Here is a 17,245-nt window from a genome sequence, read left to right as displayed (position 1 = left end):
ACACACAAATTTCATTCCTGCTTTATAAGGCCTCATTGTGATTCAAATAATACACGTTGGATGGGGATTCAAAAGTGAAATGTCGTTGCATTCAGCTTGTTTGCACAAAATGCAGACGTTAGAATCATCGAAGGGTGCAAAAAGAGCTTCAGATGCGGAAGAGAGATAACAAACGTGCAAGAAAGCGAAATAAAAATGAGGAAAAACGTCCTTTTGAGAAACGTTTGGCTCCAAAATAATAATAATTTATTTTTTAAAAAATCTTATCTGATCTTTATTAACGGGATGTTTTGGGATTAGTAATTATCTTGTCTGTGAATGCACAGAAAAACACAGGTCCAAAAAAAAAGAAAAGAAGAAGAAACAGGTGGAAAAGAAGTGATCCGTCTGTTTCTAGCGTGTGCGCATTAGTGACGTTTACTTTTTAATAAAAAAAAACAAAATTCTATTTTTTTTTTATTTTTTTTTTAAAAAGTTGAATCCAAACTACATTCAATTTAATTGGTTATTAATTCTTTAAAATTTGAAAAAAATAAAACGTGCATCTGAATAAAATAAACGTTCCATTTTGTTTTGGGCAACATTCAAAAACATTCTCTTGTTTTTATTTTGCTGCGTACATGTGAGCGCACGTGCGCCTCAGCAAAATAAATAAATAAATAAATAAATAAATAAATAAATAAATAAAATCCAACTAAAACGCGCGCGGGTTTGTTTGCACGCGCGCGCGCCCCGTAGAGAGAGAGAGAGAACGCTCGCTCGCGGACAGCTCGCCCCCTAATTGGACGTCGTCAATTGAGACAGGGACGGTCCCCGCACCTGATTGGTCCGCGCGGCACGTGCGTACGCGCGCACGTGCTTCCGCCAGAGAGTAAGAGAAGGCAGAGGAGACTCACGCGGGGAGAGAACGGCTTCAGGGGCGTTCAGGGGCGGCTCGTTGGTGTTATGCTGCGCCGGGGAAGAGGCAGCGACTCTGGGTCGGACTCGGAACCGCTCCCTGCGCCAAGTGTCGGAATGCGGGTGGACATGTCGCCGCTGTAGGTGACGCTCGAGTGACGCGGGGGGGTTATTATTACTTATATTCTCGCGTGTTTTTACATGCGGTGCGTCTGAAGTGGATACCGAAGGGGGCGGGAGACCACCGAGCAACAAGTGGAGTTTTGACCGCGGACAGGCCGACGTTTGCCCCCCTCCCCTCCCCCCTGCCATGGAGGAGCAAAAGGAGCCCGGCAGCGGCCGGGACTCCACGGAGGAGGAGAGCATGTCCCTGTCCCCCAACCTCCCGTCGCCCCCGGTGATTTTACCCCACCAGGCGGCCCAGCAGGCCCACAGAACCACCAACTTTTTCATCGACAACATCCTCCGGCCGGACTTCGGCTGCAGAAAGGAGCCGAGCTACCGGGACCGGAGCCAAACGCCGGGCCGGGAAAACGTCAACCCGCTGGGGACGAGGCCCCCGCCGCACACCGGGAGCCTCTGCCTGGACTCCAACTGCAGCAGCGACAGCGCCTCGTCGTCACCTTCCTCCTCCTCGTCCTCCTCCTCCTCCTCCTCCTCGTCCTCCTCCTCACCTTTGTCCAAGCAGAACAAACAGGGAGAACCGACGAGCAACGGGACTCGGTACGCAGACAGCCCGTCGTCCATCGTGGTTCTGAGCGGCACCAACGGAGCTTCTCCCCCCACGAAGGAAAGCCAGCCGATGCTGTGGCCCGCCTGGGTTTACTGTACGCGGTACTCGGACCGGCCCTCATCTGGTAAGGCGCTAGGAGTCCCCGGTGAGCGCCGGTAGAACCCCCCCCCCCGGGGGGGGGGAGTTTATTTATTAAGGGAATTAAAGTTGGAATAGAAATATCCAAAAATCATTTTTCTGTAACTGGTTGATCCAGTCAGAAAGTTTGTGCGTAAAAATAAAAAAAATATTCGCCATTAATGAAATTAAAAAATATGATTTGAAATAAGAAAGCAGTGAAATCATATAAAGTCAATGAACAATATAAAGTAAAAAAAAAATATTATTCTCTTTAAAGTTTTTATTTTTGTCAAGAACAAAACAAAAAACCAAAACTTTTAAATTTCAGTGTTTGTTGTGGAATTTTAATCGCGTTATGTTTTGAGGTTTCACCTCAATAAATTCCACCAGAGTCAGAAAAAAGACAAACTAAAATATTTAATGAATAAAAAAATAAACAAAGAAAAAGAGAGGTTTGTCTGCAAGAAGAAAAGACATTTGTTTCATATTTTATTTGACCCGTTTATTGAATATTAAGTCGTATAAAATACTATTTTGAAAATATTATTTAATAGCTAGAAATGTCCGATCTTATTGAAGATCTTATTCCAGATTTTTTTTAAATTATTTATTGACTGTAATATGTTAGAATCTTCCACTGGTTTGAAAATCTAATATTATTTTAATAATCAATCAGAAGCTCCTCTATTGGGCTTTATTTAGAAAATAAAAGCAATCCGCGTTCAATATTAGAGACAGTCTTAATCCGATGATTTTATTTATTCCTATTTATTCCTACATTTCTCCAGTCGTGTTCTCACTGGTGTTTTCTGACAGTCAGCTGATCCTCATTCATTCTTTTTGTTTGGGTTTTGTTCTCTGATCATAATAGGAAAAAAAAAAAGAACAAAATGAACTCAATCGTCTTTATTTTCTCACCTCACATCGAAACGGAATTATAATTTATGTAAATTCATATTTCAGTCATTTAGAAGGTTTTTATTTTTGTGCTGTTAGTGTTGCTGGCGGTGATGTTGTGGTGCTTTTGTGTTTTCCACGGTCACGAAGTGTGACAGTGATTTTGATCCCGTTACTTTTCAATGGGGGCCATTCCATTTTACTGCTTTGCTTTTCACGCTCCGTGGGGCGTCGGGCTGGGTGTTAATGATGCTTTCTGTCAGTCCGTCTTCTTCTGGTTGTGAAGTAGCTGCTGTGTGGAGTAAACACCTTCATGGATCCAGTGTGGATCTCTTAAAAATCTTTCGTTCACACCAGTTGGTTCTAGATTTAAACTTCATCCTCAAAGATGCGTTTGCGGTTTGCTGTAAATCTGGAATGTGTACATTTTACGCATTTGGAGAAGTCCCACCTGCAGTGGAGTAAACACTGAGGCCCACCTGGATCCGAACCGGATTCAGACACCAGATTATATCCACCATAGAACCGGTTTGAGTTTTGATTATATCCACGCACATTGATCCGGTTTCTCTTGTAAACAATCTGACAGATACTGGAAACCACTGATCGAACGAGCGCGTGGTTCTGATTTAATTTTTGGAAACACACACACACACACACACACACACACACACACACACACGCGTATATTAAATAATAATCCTGGATGCTCTGAAGGAGACATTTATTCTAGTAAATTTTGTAACAGGGTCCAGGGAAATGATTTTTATTTTTCTGGATCTGTTCGATCTTGACCTCAGCAGCAGAGGGGAGTGTCTTTCTTTACTATTATTGTTCCCTACAGTATTGATTATGGATTCATCTCAGATATTGAACTCTGTTGCGCCTTCCCGTCGTTGACCTACATTCGATCAGGAAAAAGGAGACGATTACGCGCCATCATCACTCCTCCTCCTCCTCCTCCTCCTCCTCTGATGAATCCCGGTGCTCGTGGTTCAGCCATAGAATAAATATTTTATTCCCATTGTTGTTTCCACGCCAGGCCCGAGGACACGGAAACTGAAGAAGAAGAAGAGCACCAAGGAGGACAAGCGGCCCCGGACGGCGTTCACGGCCGAGCAGCTGCAGAGACTGAAAAACGAGTTCCAGGCCAACCGGTACATCACGGAGCAGAGGAGACAGTCTCTGGCGCAGGAACTGAACCTGAACGAGTCCCAGATTAAAATCTGGTTCCAGAATAAGAGGGCCAAGATTAAAAAGGCCACCGGCTACAAGAACTCTCTAGCCCTGCAGCTCATGGCGCAAGGACTGTACAACCACTCCACCACCACCGTACAGGACGACAAGGAGGAAAGCGAATGACCGACCCGGACCCCCCCTTTACCCCCTCACCTCCCCCCAGCTGCACGGGGGCCTGACTCTTTTGGAGATAAATGACAAAAAGAACCGTGTTAATGACAGTATACGGACATAATTATATGAATGACCCTTATTAAAGTTTATATAGCCACAGTTATCATGTTGTATACAGTATATTTCATTTCAGACTCACCCCCCCCCCTCCCCCGCATCTGTTCTCTTCTTGTTTTCAGGATGTCAAATTGGCTCCATATAGGTTTTCGTGACACCCCCCCCCCACAACCCCCCATCCCAACCCCCCCCAACAGTCGCGCCACATTTTTCCTTCAAACACATCAGACTCAAAACAAGCCAAAGATTTTCATCTGTCCACATGTAGTCTGAAATAAAGAGAGAGAACGGTAGAACGACGGGCTACACTTCTTTCTTTCACTCGACGTTAAAAGAGCAGAAAAGGATCAATTTTAGTTTAAAATGATGTTATTTGAATATTATTACTTTTTTAAAAAAAAACAAGGATATTTAATTGGAGCAAATATAAAGGAACAAACTCTTTTTAAAGCTGTGCTTGAATGAAATCTTTATTTTTCTATTATTTTGACGTTTGATGAGGCGCGAACTAAACTAAAAATAAACGTGATGCTCATCACACTCATTTGTTTTTCAGTGGGAAACTTTTTCCTTCATTTCTCCTTTTTTTTTTAATTTCAATTTTTTTTTTTGTCTTATGGAGAAAAGTCTTTTTTGAGAGATTCTCGCTTCGTCCGTCTCTTTGTCTGACCTATAGTTCAAGTTCGATAGCAGCTGCTGTAAACTGTGTGTGTGTGTGTGTGTGTGTGTGTGTGTGTGTGTGTGTGTGTGTGTGTGTGTGTGATGCCCAAATGTCAATGTTGATGGAAAAAAAATCGAGAATCTCAGCGTAAATCAGATTTGATTCTCGTTTTAAATGAATTATTTCAACATTTTTCTGTTTTTAAAAAAAAAAAAAAAAAAAACATTCCACAATTAAACTTTTGCTGATTGTAAATCCTGTCGGTTTCAATCCCATAATCTCGGCTCATGCATCTATAGAGATTCTGTATCTAATCGGATGTTATGAGTGGGGGGGGGGGTTCCTGTGAAAAGATCATTCTTTCTCCTTCTTTCTGCTTTCTTGGCTTGCATTGATTTTGTAAAAGTCGGATTTCTTGTTTAACCTTCAGTTTCAGTTGATATATGATTATTATTATTATTATTATTTTTAATATTCAAAGGAAGAGTGGCGTCTGAACTGGATGTATTTTATTCCTGGGGTGGGTGCAGACGCGTGGTTTTGAAACCCGGCGGCTCTGACTGCCATGATGTATATGATTCTATTTGTTTTGGATACAAGTGATCGGATTATTTAATTAAGAGCTAACGAGCCTGCAGAGGTCTGCAGCGGAGGGGTTCACGGCCTCCGCGTTTCAGGCTTTTTAATTATTTGTCGCGGTGCTGCTGCGTTTGCGTTCAGCTCCGCCTATAGAGCGCAGATTTAATAAGCGCGCAGCGCTGCGAGTTAATAATTGATTTCAATTATGACGAGCTTTCAGGTTCCGTTTGACCTTTATTCTTTTTAAAAAAAAATTATTTATCCTCTTTATGAAAAATGCACACACTTAGTGTAGTAGAAGTGCGCAATTGAATTTAATTGAAAGCTAGTTCCACTAGTCAATCTTCTGTTCTCCGATTGTCCTTGAAGGGGTTCCGGTGGCTCCAGATAAATACAGGGAATAATCTGACCATAATAAAATAAAAAATAATCTATTAATTCACTTTAATGCTGTTTGTTTTCCAGTTTGAGTCAAAATCAAATCTAAACGTGTTTATAAAACATTGCAGATTTTAAATATTTAGCATCTGCTGCTTTAAATGAACAATGTAAATAGTTATTCTATATTCTTTGTCAGATGCAACACAATTATTGTGTTCTGAAGCCACTTTCTTTGCCATCTGGCCTACATGTGAGCAGAGGTGAGGAGGCACTTTCCATCCAGGCAACCCTGCAGCTCTATAATATTCTGATGAGAGTTTCATTCCCTGCTGTGAATGCGGAAGAGGATCCAGTGACAATGTATTTAAAATTCATACAATTATGAAACAGCGAGAGGATTCCTCTCTTCTCTCCCCCCTCTTTCCTCCCACCTTGTCACTTATGAAGCCGAGGATTTATCTGTAAAACAAAGAAAAGCCCAGGATCGTTTGCATAGTTAGCATACTCTGCCTGGAAGGCACAATATGGATTTAATTTATATGCAAATGAAAGCAATAAAAGGAGAATACACACTGGAAATCTCTTCGGTTTTAAAGGGAGAGAGTTGGATTCAGAGCAGGTAGCACAAAATGAAGCGTTAACACCAACCAGCATGGTTATATAACATCTGAAGCTATAAGATTGTACAAAAACCTTACATTTAAATCAAATTAAATACGATTTCTATTAGAACTAACGTTGCATTCATGACACGTCAAAAAGTAGGTTAGAAATGCATTAGAATTACAATTGTGGGATTGGGCCTGCTGTGGTATTTTGAGAACACAATCTTGGTTGAATTAAAAAAGTTAGCTGTCATAATTAGGATTAATTTAAAATTGAAATAATTTATTTACTGTATAAAATGAAAAGAAATTCACATCTTTCATTTGAGTATTTATCCGTTTGGTGATTGAACTTTTTAAAGTCTGCACTAAACTCAAACATCACATGATTTCTTTTTCTTCTTTACCCCATCAGAAAAAATTAAACATGATATATGGGAGCACACAAAACACAAACTGTGGTCTCCTCCAGAAACATGCAGGCTAACCACCTGTCATTCAAACAAATGGGGTGACCTGATTTTGTGTTAAACACACTGCTGGAAAATACATGTCACACAGAGGTGGAGGGAAAACACACAAACACACACACACACACACACACACACACACACACACACACACACACACACACACACACAATGTAGTGCACCCATGCAGAGACGTACAAGCAGGGAAAAGAGATCCTGGGTTTCCACACACACTGGATTCAAAGGGCTTCAGGTCACCGTGACGACGGTGGTGCTGAGTACAGAACTCCAGACAGGCCTTCCACACTAAATGGAAGAGAAGAGGAGGAGGAAGAGTGAATCCTAATTCTTCTTCTTCTTCTTTTCCTGGTGTAGATGTCCACCTGGATTCAGAAAAGGATTTATTTTTACTTTATTTTTCTCTTTTGCTTCACACAATTCATCACATTGAAATGGAGTATAAAACAGGATAAAAACCAATACCGATTTCACAACATTTGTTATCATCATCTCTGTTTTTAAGAACAAGAGCACAACAACTAAAGATAAAGTCATCCTATGCTGCTTCTGATTGGCTAATTTACAATTAAAACATAAAACTTGCTCTTCTTTTCTCTCTAAACAGTTGACAAACAAACATCAGTTGTAAAAAATTATGCAGCAAATATGCAAATGCTAAATATTTGTACCAAAATACAAAAGAAAAAAACATTTCCTATAAATAATTCATGTTAAAAAGGAAATAAACCCCCTTCCAGATAATTCAAAGCATGAAAGGTATTAGCTTCACGCTAGCTGTGCTCCTTTTCTCTCCTTTATTATCCAGCGTTAGCTCTTATATTTATTTACCCAAATTAAATATTGTGGTTCACTGATGGCATAAAAATATAGAAATCAATGCTGTTTTCTGATTTCAAAGATGTAAATATAAGCATTTGTAAAGTAATAGCTGCTGTTTAAAAGCTGTTTGCATCAGCAGGACCTGGTTTTTAATTCATCATTATGACACACGAATTAATTAATTCTGATCAAAAACAACAACTTCTCAAGTCATATTTTTACATTTAACGTATAGTTTAAATTTAATTTTAGCTTCAGCTCATGCTGGCTGTGGCTCATATAGAGATTAATATTAAAAATGATTACATATCTATGGAGTTAGTGATAAGCAGAGACAGTCATCTGAGAGGGATGTTATTTCTTCATCCCTATTAATGTTGACTGACCTCATTTCATTTTGCATCACTTTTATCTCTTTTCAACGTTTTATCTCAGAAAGTTGCTTTTTATAGATGGATTAGTTAGCACCAGTTAGCACAACAATGCGACTTTTATTTAAATATAAAGCACAAATGCTTCAAACTTGGGTGATGAAGAGGAGGCATCGCTCATCTGATTGGTTTGTCCTTTTTGCAGGCGACCAATCAGAATTCAAAGGGGGGGGATCAAAGTGTTTGAATTTAAGGGTCAAAATACACTTGATCAATTCCCAGTGAGTGAAGTGTACTCCTGACACACACACACACACACACACACACACACACACACACACACACACACACACACACACACACACACACACACACACACAGACAAAGGTGGCATTGAGAGGGAACGTCCCACAATGCATCTGAGCGTCCAGGGGGCTCTCTGCTCCAACAGTCGTGATCTCACCGAACTAAATCCAGATTACATGGGGGATACAAACAGCGCCACTTGTTTACTCTGCCCATCGGGGTGGGGGTGGGGGTGGGGGGGGGGGGCACCACCCTACAAACAATGCAAACTCACTTTGCTCAAAAACTCCAGAGGAACTTTCAGCAGTTTATAAGGATGTCGAGAAAATCAAAAGAAAATCAACTTCTCCAAGCATGTTTTTTTTAAGTTGACTGAAATGTGAGGATGTGATTCTTATGATTTCCCAATTTGCACCACGGCGCTGCGAAGGCGGGGCAGTTTGGGGAACGGCTCTAATTAAAAAGGAAGCGTCAGGAAATGACAGTGCATCTCCAGCCACAACTACGTGCCAGACAAGCTTCAAATCAGAACCGGGGCGTCTTTTTTTAAATCTGCGGTGCAGGAAGTCGTCACATGAGCAGAAAAACCACGTAGACGCGCAGAAATGTGACAAAAATGAACAAAAAGTGAGGAGAGTGTAAAGTTTAAACCATTTATGTGATGCATCTGATTGTCATGGCGACGCTTTGATGGATAAATACGCAATGGGAGTAAAGCGAACAACACCTGGGATTCCCTTGTTGTATGGGTGGTCACACACACACACACACACACACACACACACACACACACACACACACACACACACACACACACACACACACACACACACACACACACACACACACCTCGGCCTCCTCACGCCTCCCACATGTGGAAACACTTCATCTTCCAACTGCCTCTCACACTCTTCACGTCTTCTCCTCCTTGCAGTGTGTGTGTGTGTGTGTGTGTGTGTGTGTGTGTGTGTGTGCCACATCACTGGAGGAAACCGAACCTGAGAAGATGCCCTTGATCAGAAGAGCGATTTAACCCCCTTGAGGGGTATTATGCTTTAAAAAGAAAAGGGATTTTTCTCTTCAACCTTTGCATCAATTTCATTTGGAAGTTGCCATGTTGGTCAAACAAGAGATGAGAATAAAACTCAAACCATTCCTGCATCCCCATTGGTCAAAATTCAGCACAAAGGGTTAAAAAAAAAAATTCAAACGCCGACTGACTTATTTGTCGTCCGTCTGCTCGGCTACCCTCTTGCCCTCTCCTCTCACTTCAAACGCCGGCGCTCTTGTGGGGATCTTCCACTCCTCCTTCCTCCCTCCATCTTTCAACGAGGTGGCCCGGAGGTGATGCGGGGAAGCGATTAGTCATATTCAATTTACATACGGCTGTCAGGGGCTGAACGCTGATGTCATCTGTGCGTGGGGCCCCTCCGCAGCCACCCGGCGTATGGGAAGACTTCTCGCATGTTGAGTTGGGGGGGGGATCATCCCCCGATGGGAGTGCTATCATTGTGATGAATGTGGGCCAGTATTTTTGTCTGGTTTAGCGTTTGGTTTACACGCAGGTTTGCGATCTGGCGTTTTGATTTTTTTAAAATTTATTTTGATGACAAATCATCAAAATAAAAAAATTAAAATCGAAAGTTTAAAAATTTAAACACATTTTTCTTTCTGACAGCCTCCTTAAATTTGTTTTTAAAAAAAATCTGACTATTTTTAGAAGAGAGTTTTGTCTCACACACATTTTTATCGCTCTGGTCTTTCCTACGAATTTGAACTCACCACAATCAGGAAAAAGATCCTCTAACGTAAATATTTCAACAAGGTTGTCATCAATACTTCAAAAACAGCTGATTTTAGTTACTTTTTTAAAAATTTATATTTGTACTTGTTATTTTTGCTACTTTTTTTTTGGCTTTGGTGGCCATCTTGGCTCCGCTAACCTCAATCGCAAGAAACCGAATGGTAGTTTTATATGATCTAAACATTTATTTTTTGGTAATTAATACGTTAAACAGTCATTGTCAGGTTTTTTTTCCTTCGATTTCTGTTTTCTATTACACAGAAATCAACAGTATTTGGAAGTAAAACCTCACATCTCAACATGGAGACCACATGTTCGCATCATTCGAAAAAGGTGCTCAAAACTGTCGAATTTTTGTGCATCTCCATGAAATTTTTCAGTCACAGCTGCAACATTACTCCTGGATTCTGGGTAAATACTTTCAATGCAACATAATATTCTGCACCACGCGCTTCGGTTGCAATGCATGAAGAATATTTCACGTTCTTCGTGAAGGATTGAAGTCCGGGCGCAAAGGGAGTCTGTTTGCCGTGAGAAAGCAGAGACGACAGTTGTGCTCTGCAGCGTTCCAGTGAAGAGGAAAGGCATCTCTCCACGTAATGACAGGCAAAAAGTAAAAACACAAGCGGATTTCAATCATTCGTGGAGGGGTTCGTGTAGAAGAGAGTCAAATCCAGCAGATAAAACTCAAGGAACGATCACATCTTTTCAAAATGTGCAGCAAACGCCAACCTAATCAGGCTAATGCTGAGCTAGACTTGCCTGCTTTACGTCGGCTAAACGCTAAAGTTCACAACTCGTACGTCGATTCTCAAGTCTCCGGGTGAATGAGTCCAAGTGAACGGGTGAACGAGTCTCTTGCGTGCACAGATTGGATCTTGTGCGGCGGCAAACCTCTGCTGGGACTTATCCAGACAATATGGGTTTGATGCTTCCTCTCCTAGACACACGATGTTCGTCTCATCTCTCAGACAGATCGGTCACAACTCTGGAACGAACGAAATGATCGACTGAATTATTGCATTACATTATTATCAGTGATTTTGGTTTAACAGGTGGGTCACACCTTCCGGCACGGGGAGGGCAGGCCGGTGGATTCAGCTCCTTCCTCGCAGAAGCATTAGCTCCAATATGGCTCTGAACTCGTCCAGGGGTCAAGAGTCGGCAGTCCATTTTTGCAGTCTGCTGCTCAGACAAAGACGTGGAGCTCATGCGGTTTATAGAGAAGAGCCGCTGGCAGGCATCCAGAAGAGGAAATCTAAATTATTTATGAAGCCTCTCTTGACAAAAGGCAGTAAAGTTTCCCATATTTAGTGGGTCTGACTGCTCCATCTATGACAGCAAAGTTCAATTTGCTGCAGATGAGCAATTTAGTTCGTGGACAATTACGTGCAACGCAAACAGACATCTTCGAGAAGGTTTTTCAACCCAACTACGTGCAACCAAAAGACATTTCCATGCACATGTGCGCACATTCTTGCATGCATGCACGTTGACACAAACTCGGAGGAATGCACGACCGTGGATAACTGTTTTAGCACACAGCCTAGCGCGATGTGTGGTCCGCGACGTCGCATCTAAGGCATACCTCCGTGTCTGCGCCGACGTCTTGACGTCAGCGTCCCCCGACGCACACGTGTTTCACCTCCCGTCATTCTGTTTGACTGTCTTGTGAACGTGCGACGTCACGATAAAGTTCTCGTTTTTTGTCGAATTTCTGCTTTCGATCCGAGTCGGTCAAACTAGAAAAGGTCACGTGACCTTACGTTCATACGGAGAGATTAGGCCGATTCGGGTTTAATACAACAATCTAGATGTGAAGCCGGATTCGACCCAGATGTGAATCGTCGTCATGAATTCGACCACAGTCCCCCTGTTTCAACCGATTTTGTTCCAGCGGCCCCTCATCTGATAACAATTTGCTTTTTAGATGTTTGATTGCAGAAACCGAAAACCAAAATTGTCATATATTTTTATTGTGTCACTTACGGGTGGAATCATAGTGAAAATAAATTATTCTTTTATTTTTCCGGGCAGCATCTTGAAGTGTCGGTTTTTGTTTTGCATTCCCACACAGCTGGTACCGCCGTCGGATCTGACTTTATAACTTTGTTTTTCGAGGCGTGAGCTGACAGTTACACAAACTCTTCGTTATGCCGCTCCAATGCGATTTAGAAAGATCGGGAAGCGTTCGATTGGACTTTCCGTGTCTTTGCTAACAGGTGTGAGGCCGAACACCTGTGTGCATCCGTGACAAATCCGAGGGGTGAAAGATCAGGCGTGCAACGTGGAAGACATGTTGATGTGACGAATGTCCTCGTGAGCGCGAGTAGCTAGGCGACAGGAGGAATCCTCTCAAACTCTTACACAATATGGACAATTTTCTTTACCCTTCACCGAACCTAAAGTGGAGATGAATATCGACTAAATTTGTTTTCTTCTCCGCGTTGCTTCTGTATGAACTCGCTATTCCAGAAATCATCGGGAAGCAGATGGTGGCAGCGGGGAAAAAAAAACAACAAAAACATCAGAGAGAAACCCGGAATGAGCGAGAAGGAGAAAAGGAGAGGAGCACGAGGGAGCTGGAGTCCTCCATTTCCCGTCAAGCTGCGGAGATGAACCGCAGATGTTTGTCGACATCAGCCATCTCTAACAGCTGGTCAGGGATCAGATTTGTGTCAGTGCTTAGATGACCTCCTACAACGATTTAATATACTGGAAACCAGATGCACAGAAACAGAAATTACGCTTGAGAAAGGAGGGGTGGTTTTATAAGGTGAAAGGGTTTGTTTTTGTGTCCAAACAGGAATCTAAAGCGTGCACCGAAGTGCCCACGAGCAAAATTGATCGTTTATACCTGGGTTTTTTTTTAAAGGATGAACTCCCCCAAAAAGTTGCAAGTGCAAAGAGAAATTTAAACGTCAGCTTTTTGAAGAAAAGCTAGTTTTGGTTAGCGGATGGAAATGCACAGTTTGTGTGTGCACATGCTTGTGTGTGTGTGTGTGTGTGTGTGTGCATCCTTGCCATGTCTTCCACAGGAATTCACAAATACAGACTTCAGAGCAGTGTGACGCTGCTCTTTCAGGCTCTGCATGTAAGAATAGCATTCTGGTTACAGTCTCTACGCCGTGTGTTTAACTCCGAGGAGAGAAAAAATGATCGGGGGCTGCCAAACACAGACATGCGATACCAGTAAGTGTGTTTGTGTGGGTTCGTACGCGTACCAGCGACTCGTATGCGAGTTAAGTTAACCAACACAGCTCAGATCCAATTAGAAGTAATCATCAATACAATAATATATTTGGGGCTCCTTCCAAATATTCGGGAAAAAAAAAACACTTCCTATTTTCTTTTGGCTAATTTAATTTGTTTATTTGTGTGGTGAATATTAAATTGAGTCACGTAAAATTTTAAAGGGGAGGTGCTAACAGCTAACAGATTTCATGAAGGATCAGAAAAGTTGGAAAAATCTTGTAAAACTTGTTTGTAAAATAAAAGAGTGGAAGCATAAATCAGCATGAAATGAATCCAGTCACATAACAAAGTCAAATAAAGTAGCTAAGAGTAAAAATATTTGTTTCATAGAATTTAATTTTTAATATATGAAATGTAAAATGTAACTCTTTATTTAAACAAAGTTAAAAAATCTGTCAGTGTGAAAAATATTTAAGAATCTGAAGCATCAGAACACATTTGTACTTTATTCTAGTAATTCTAATGTCTGTAGCTAATTCTGTTTAAACATTATGTAATATAAACTCACTGATTTAGCTGAAAATTAAACCAACCTCATACCACACAAATATACTTTCTTGATATGAAAGGATAACATCAGCCATGATAATATTTTTCTCGGTTTGGATGAATCATGATTTCTCTGTAAATCAAATGTCTTCACAGGAATCATGGAAACTATGTCCTCATTTCACAATAATGGGGAGGGAAAAAATTTTAGCACACAAGGTTACATTTGAATCCACATTTTGCATTTATTTTCTTTGCAAAGATCTTGTCTTGGTTGGAGCTGGATTTGAAGACAGATGTGAAAAGAGACAGTTTTTCATTATGGTGTTAAAGTCAGGCCACGTTTAGTCGTCTCCAGGGTCACAGATCTGTGGAAGAAGACGGGGCAGTGGTCTTCTTTAGAGCTATTTTAAATTTAAAAATATTATATTTCAGTGCCTTAAATCGTCAGAAAGCAAATTCATTTCATTTTCTCTCAATAATCTTCCAGAATGATCTTTTGCAGCAAGATTGAAAGTCTTATCAAGTTTAATATGTGAATGTAAGACATATTTCTGCCTCATATATACTATATTTCTACCCTGGTGTGTAATGTAATTGACTATATGATATATTCAAGTCCTTTATCTACTAATCAATCAACATTTAAACCGATCATGGGGCCAACTTTCAATGTTTGCTACCAGTTATGCAATTTATTGGTTTTGAATTCCTCCTTTTAAATTCCTTTTTCCTATTTTTTTTGTTGTTATCTTTTCTCGCATCCACACATAAAAAATCTCAGCAGGCGAAAAGAGAATTTTATTCAGTGAAAGTAAAGAGCGAAAGAAGTGTTTATTGCCTCATCCAGTTTTTAGTGTGTCCCTCAGTCTATACAAACAGTCATAAAATGATCCCTAATCGTTTTAAGTGAATCTTGATTAGTTTTACACACTCGCAACTGTCAAAAAATGTATTTAAATTACCTATTTATTTTCTTATTTATTTTTCTATAACAAGCGAAGAGCTAAATACACACTTGTGTATTTTCTACGTATTCACACACGCACAAATGTTCTCGTTCCCATTTTCTCTCCAATCAATCGACTCATCTATGCAAACTCGGTGGGAATAACCGACTGATTGTTTTTCCATTAAGTAATATCACTGCTACATGTGCAGCCACAGGTCGATGCGGCGCTCATTATGGCCGCAGGCTGATAATAATTAACCACTAATGTGTGCAGAAGCGGGAGGCCCCCCCCCTGGGGCCGCTGGTAAAGCCGGGGCGCTCCCCGAGGAAACCGACACAGCAGCTCGCCTTCGCTGCTTATTTGGCTCGGTTGCTTTACAGAAAAAAGGCCCCGCAGACTCCAAAATGGGATCAAGCAGATGAATTAAGGAGGGGGGGGGGGTAAATGGAGGTGAATTTGTTTGCATTGCATACTCTAAACTGAAAACAACAGATTTTGCCTGATTAAATCAAATTTTTTTGCCGAAGAATCTGCAGCACGTTTTGAGCCGCTTCCTCACAATCAGTCGAATCGTTGGCGACTCCAATCCGATGGCTAATCGCAATGTTTTTACTCACGTCTATAATTTTAAATAGCTTCACAATAATTACGCCGTCGTAAATTTTCAGCAGTTCCCTTGCCGATGTTTTCCATGAGGTCAAAGGTCAAATTGTCTTTTAGAAGCCATAGTGTGGGATGAGGCAAGAGGAGAAACAACCTGGCAACCAAACAGGTGCTGATTAGATCAAGGATTGCACCTGAAGGTGAAACTGATCCAGGAAAAGCTTGTTTAGCCGACTCTGCATCTATGTTTAGTTATCATGATAACATTAGCTGAACAGTAGAAGATCAGAAGTCCGTCTGAGGCTGAACTCGCCGCTCATTGGTGAGGAAATCCCTGCAAATGTTCGTTAAAGCTCAGTCTCTAATTTTCTGTTTCCACGCATTAATTACAGAGTCAGGCTGAAAAAGAAGGAAGTCCTGTCATGTGTTGCTTTTGCTTCTGTGATGGAAGGAGGGAGGATTAAATAAGACGTGACCGAGTTTGTCCTTAATTTATGTGGACTCTAAGAGGAGAAGAAGCAGAAATGAAATGAGAGGCAGTTGGTTAAAAACAACAAAAAGTTGATTCCCAGTAGGGGAAGTCTGGGAAGCCAGATGTTCTTACGCCTCACACTCACTGGAGTCTTAGTACCAGTGTGTGTGTGTGTGTGTGTGTGTGTGTGTGTGAGACAGAAAGGAGTTTCCTGATGTTCTGGCCAGATGTTGCTGATCCCTGCCACTCAACACAGGGAACTTTACAGAATAAAGAGAGGCGACTGGGACCGGACGCTCAATCCCATTGGACGAATTTGGACCGATGTTAAAAGGAAATCCTTCTTTATTTGTTAACGCCTTGGTTTTTATATGAACACCTAATGAAACTTTTCAGAGTACATTATTACCTGAATGCATCATATAAAGATAAACACCAGTCTGGACTTTTTGAAAAGAATTCAAACTCGTATAGTTGGCTCTGATTCAGCTGCACAGCAGCGCCACCGCAGGCGGTCGAGGTGTATTGCAGCATTCATTCACAAGTGAAGCTTGAGATTCATAAAAAGAGAAATCTCGATGTAGATGAACATTGTACAACTTTATATGTTCTAGTAAGCTTGGTATTTAAAAAAAATTCTGACATCATCATGATGTCATCAGGATGATCTGACTGACATGGAACACTTTGATCATTTATCTAGTTATCGGAAAAAAATAATCCCTTAAAGAATATGTCCTTCCCATTAAGATGCCATTAAAAGAAAAGGCTGTAAGAACTAGTTGACGGGAAATTCATTGATATTTAACACAATTGGCTCAACCGTTTGTCACATTTAAAAGCTGATTCTTTAAATTCTATTGCTTTTCTGACAAACACAGCAAATATCGGAAAATTTAACGTTTTACATTTAAAACCAAAGTCGACTTGTTTATTGTTCATATGAGATCACCAAAAACTACCCATCCTTGTCTTCTTGGATTGTTGTCCAGTCTCCGTCTGCAGCGTGGAAATGTGTGAAATCCAGCTTTATGCATGTCTGTTTGCATATTTCTGCATGCGAGTACGTACCTTCTCCTATGTGTCCACACTTGCATCTGTCATTCCCCCTCCTCACATATGTGTTTGTGCATGTGTTTGTGTGTTCGTCCATGTGTGTGTTCAGTGTCAGCATGGGGATCCATCTGTGTCAGGTTAACCCGCTGGGAGCCTCTCCCAGCAGGTAGCCCTGGAGGGCCTAAATCATCTGGACGGGCAGAAGCGTGAAATCCTTCCAGGCCCGGACAGATGTCTCTCTGTTCAGCCCGACTCAGCCTTCAGCGACCTCGCGGACCTTTTT

The 17,245-nt window shown here is 41.3% G+C and overlaps 1 protein-coding gene across 1 annotated transcript; it reads left to right on the top strand.

The window, feature by feature from the left end:
• The first annotated feature begins 888 nt into the window (after positions 1-888).
• LOC137591529 (homeobox protein engrailed-1-B-like) lies at positions 889-4,276 on the top strand. The gene is made up of 2 exons (XM_068309587.1): positions 889-1,754; positions 3,690-4,276. Exons 1-2 carry the CDS (start codon positions 1,208-1,210, stop codon positions 4,007-4,009), a joined length of 867 nt encoding a protein of 288 aa, XP_068165688.1. The 5' UTR covers positions 889-1,207; the 3' UTR covers positions 4,010-4,276.
• The last annotated feature ends 12,969 nt before the right edge of the window (positions 4,277-17,245 follow it).

The sequence above is a fragment of the Antennarius striatus genome, chromosome 24 (genome assembly GCF_040054535.1).
Source record: "Antennarius striatus isolate MH-2024 chromosome 24, ASM4005453v1, whole genome shotgun sequence".
NCBI lineage: Eukaryota > Metazoa > Chordata > Actinopteri > Lophiiformes > Antennariidae > Antennarius > Antennarius striatus.
This window is presented reverse-complemented; position numbering and strand designations above follow the sequence as displayed.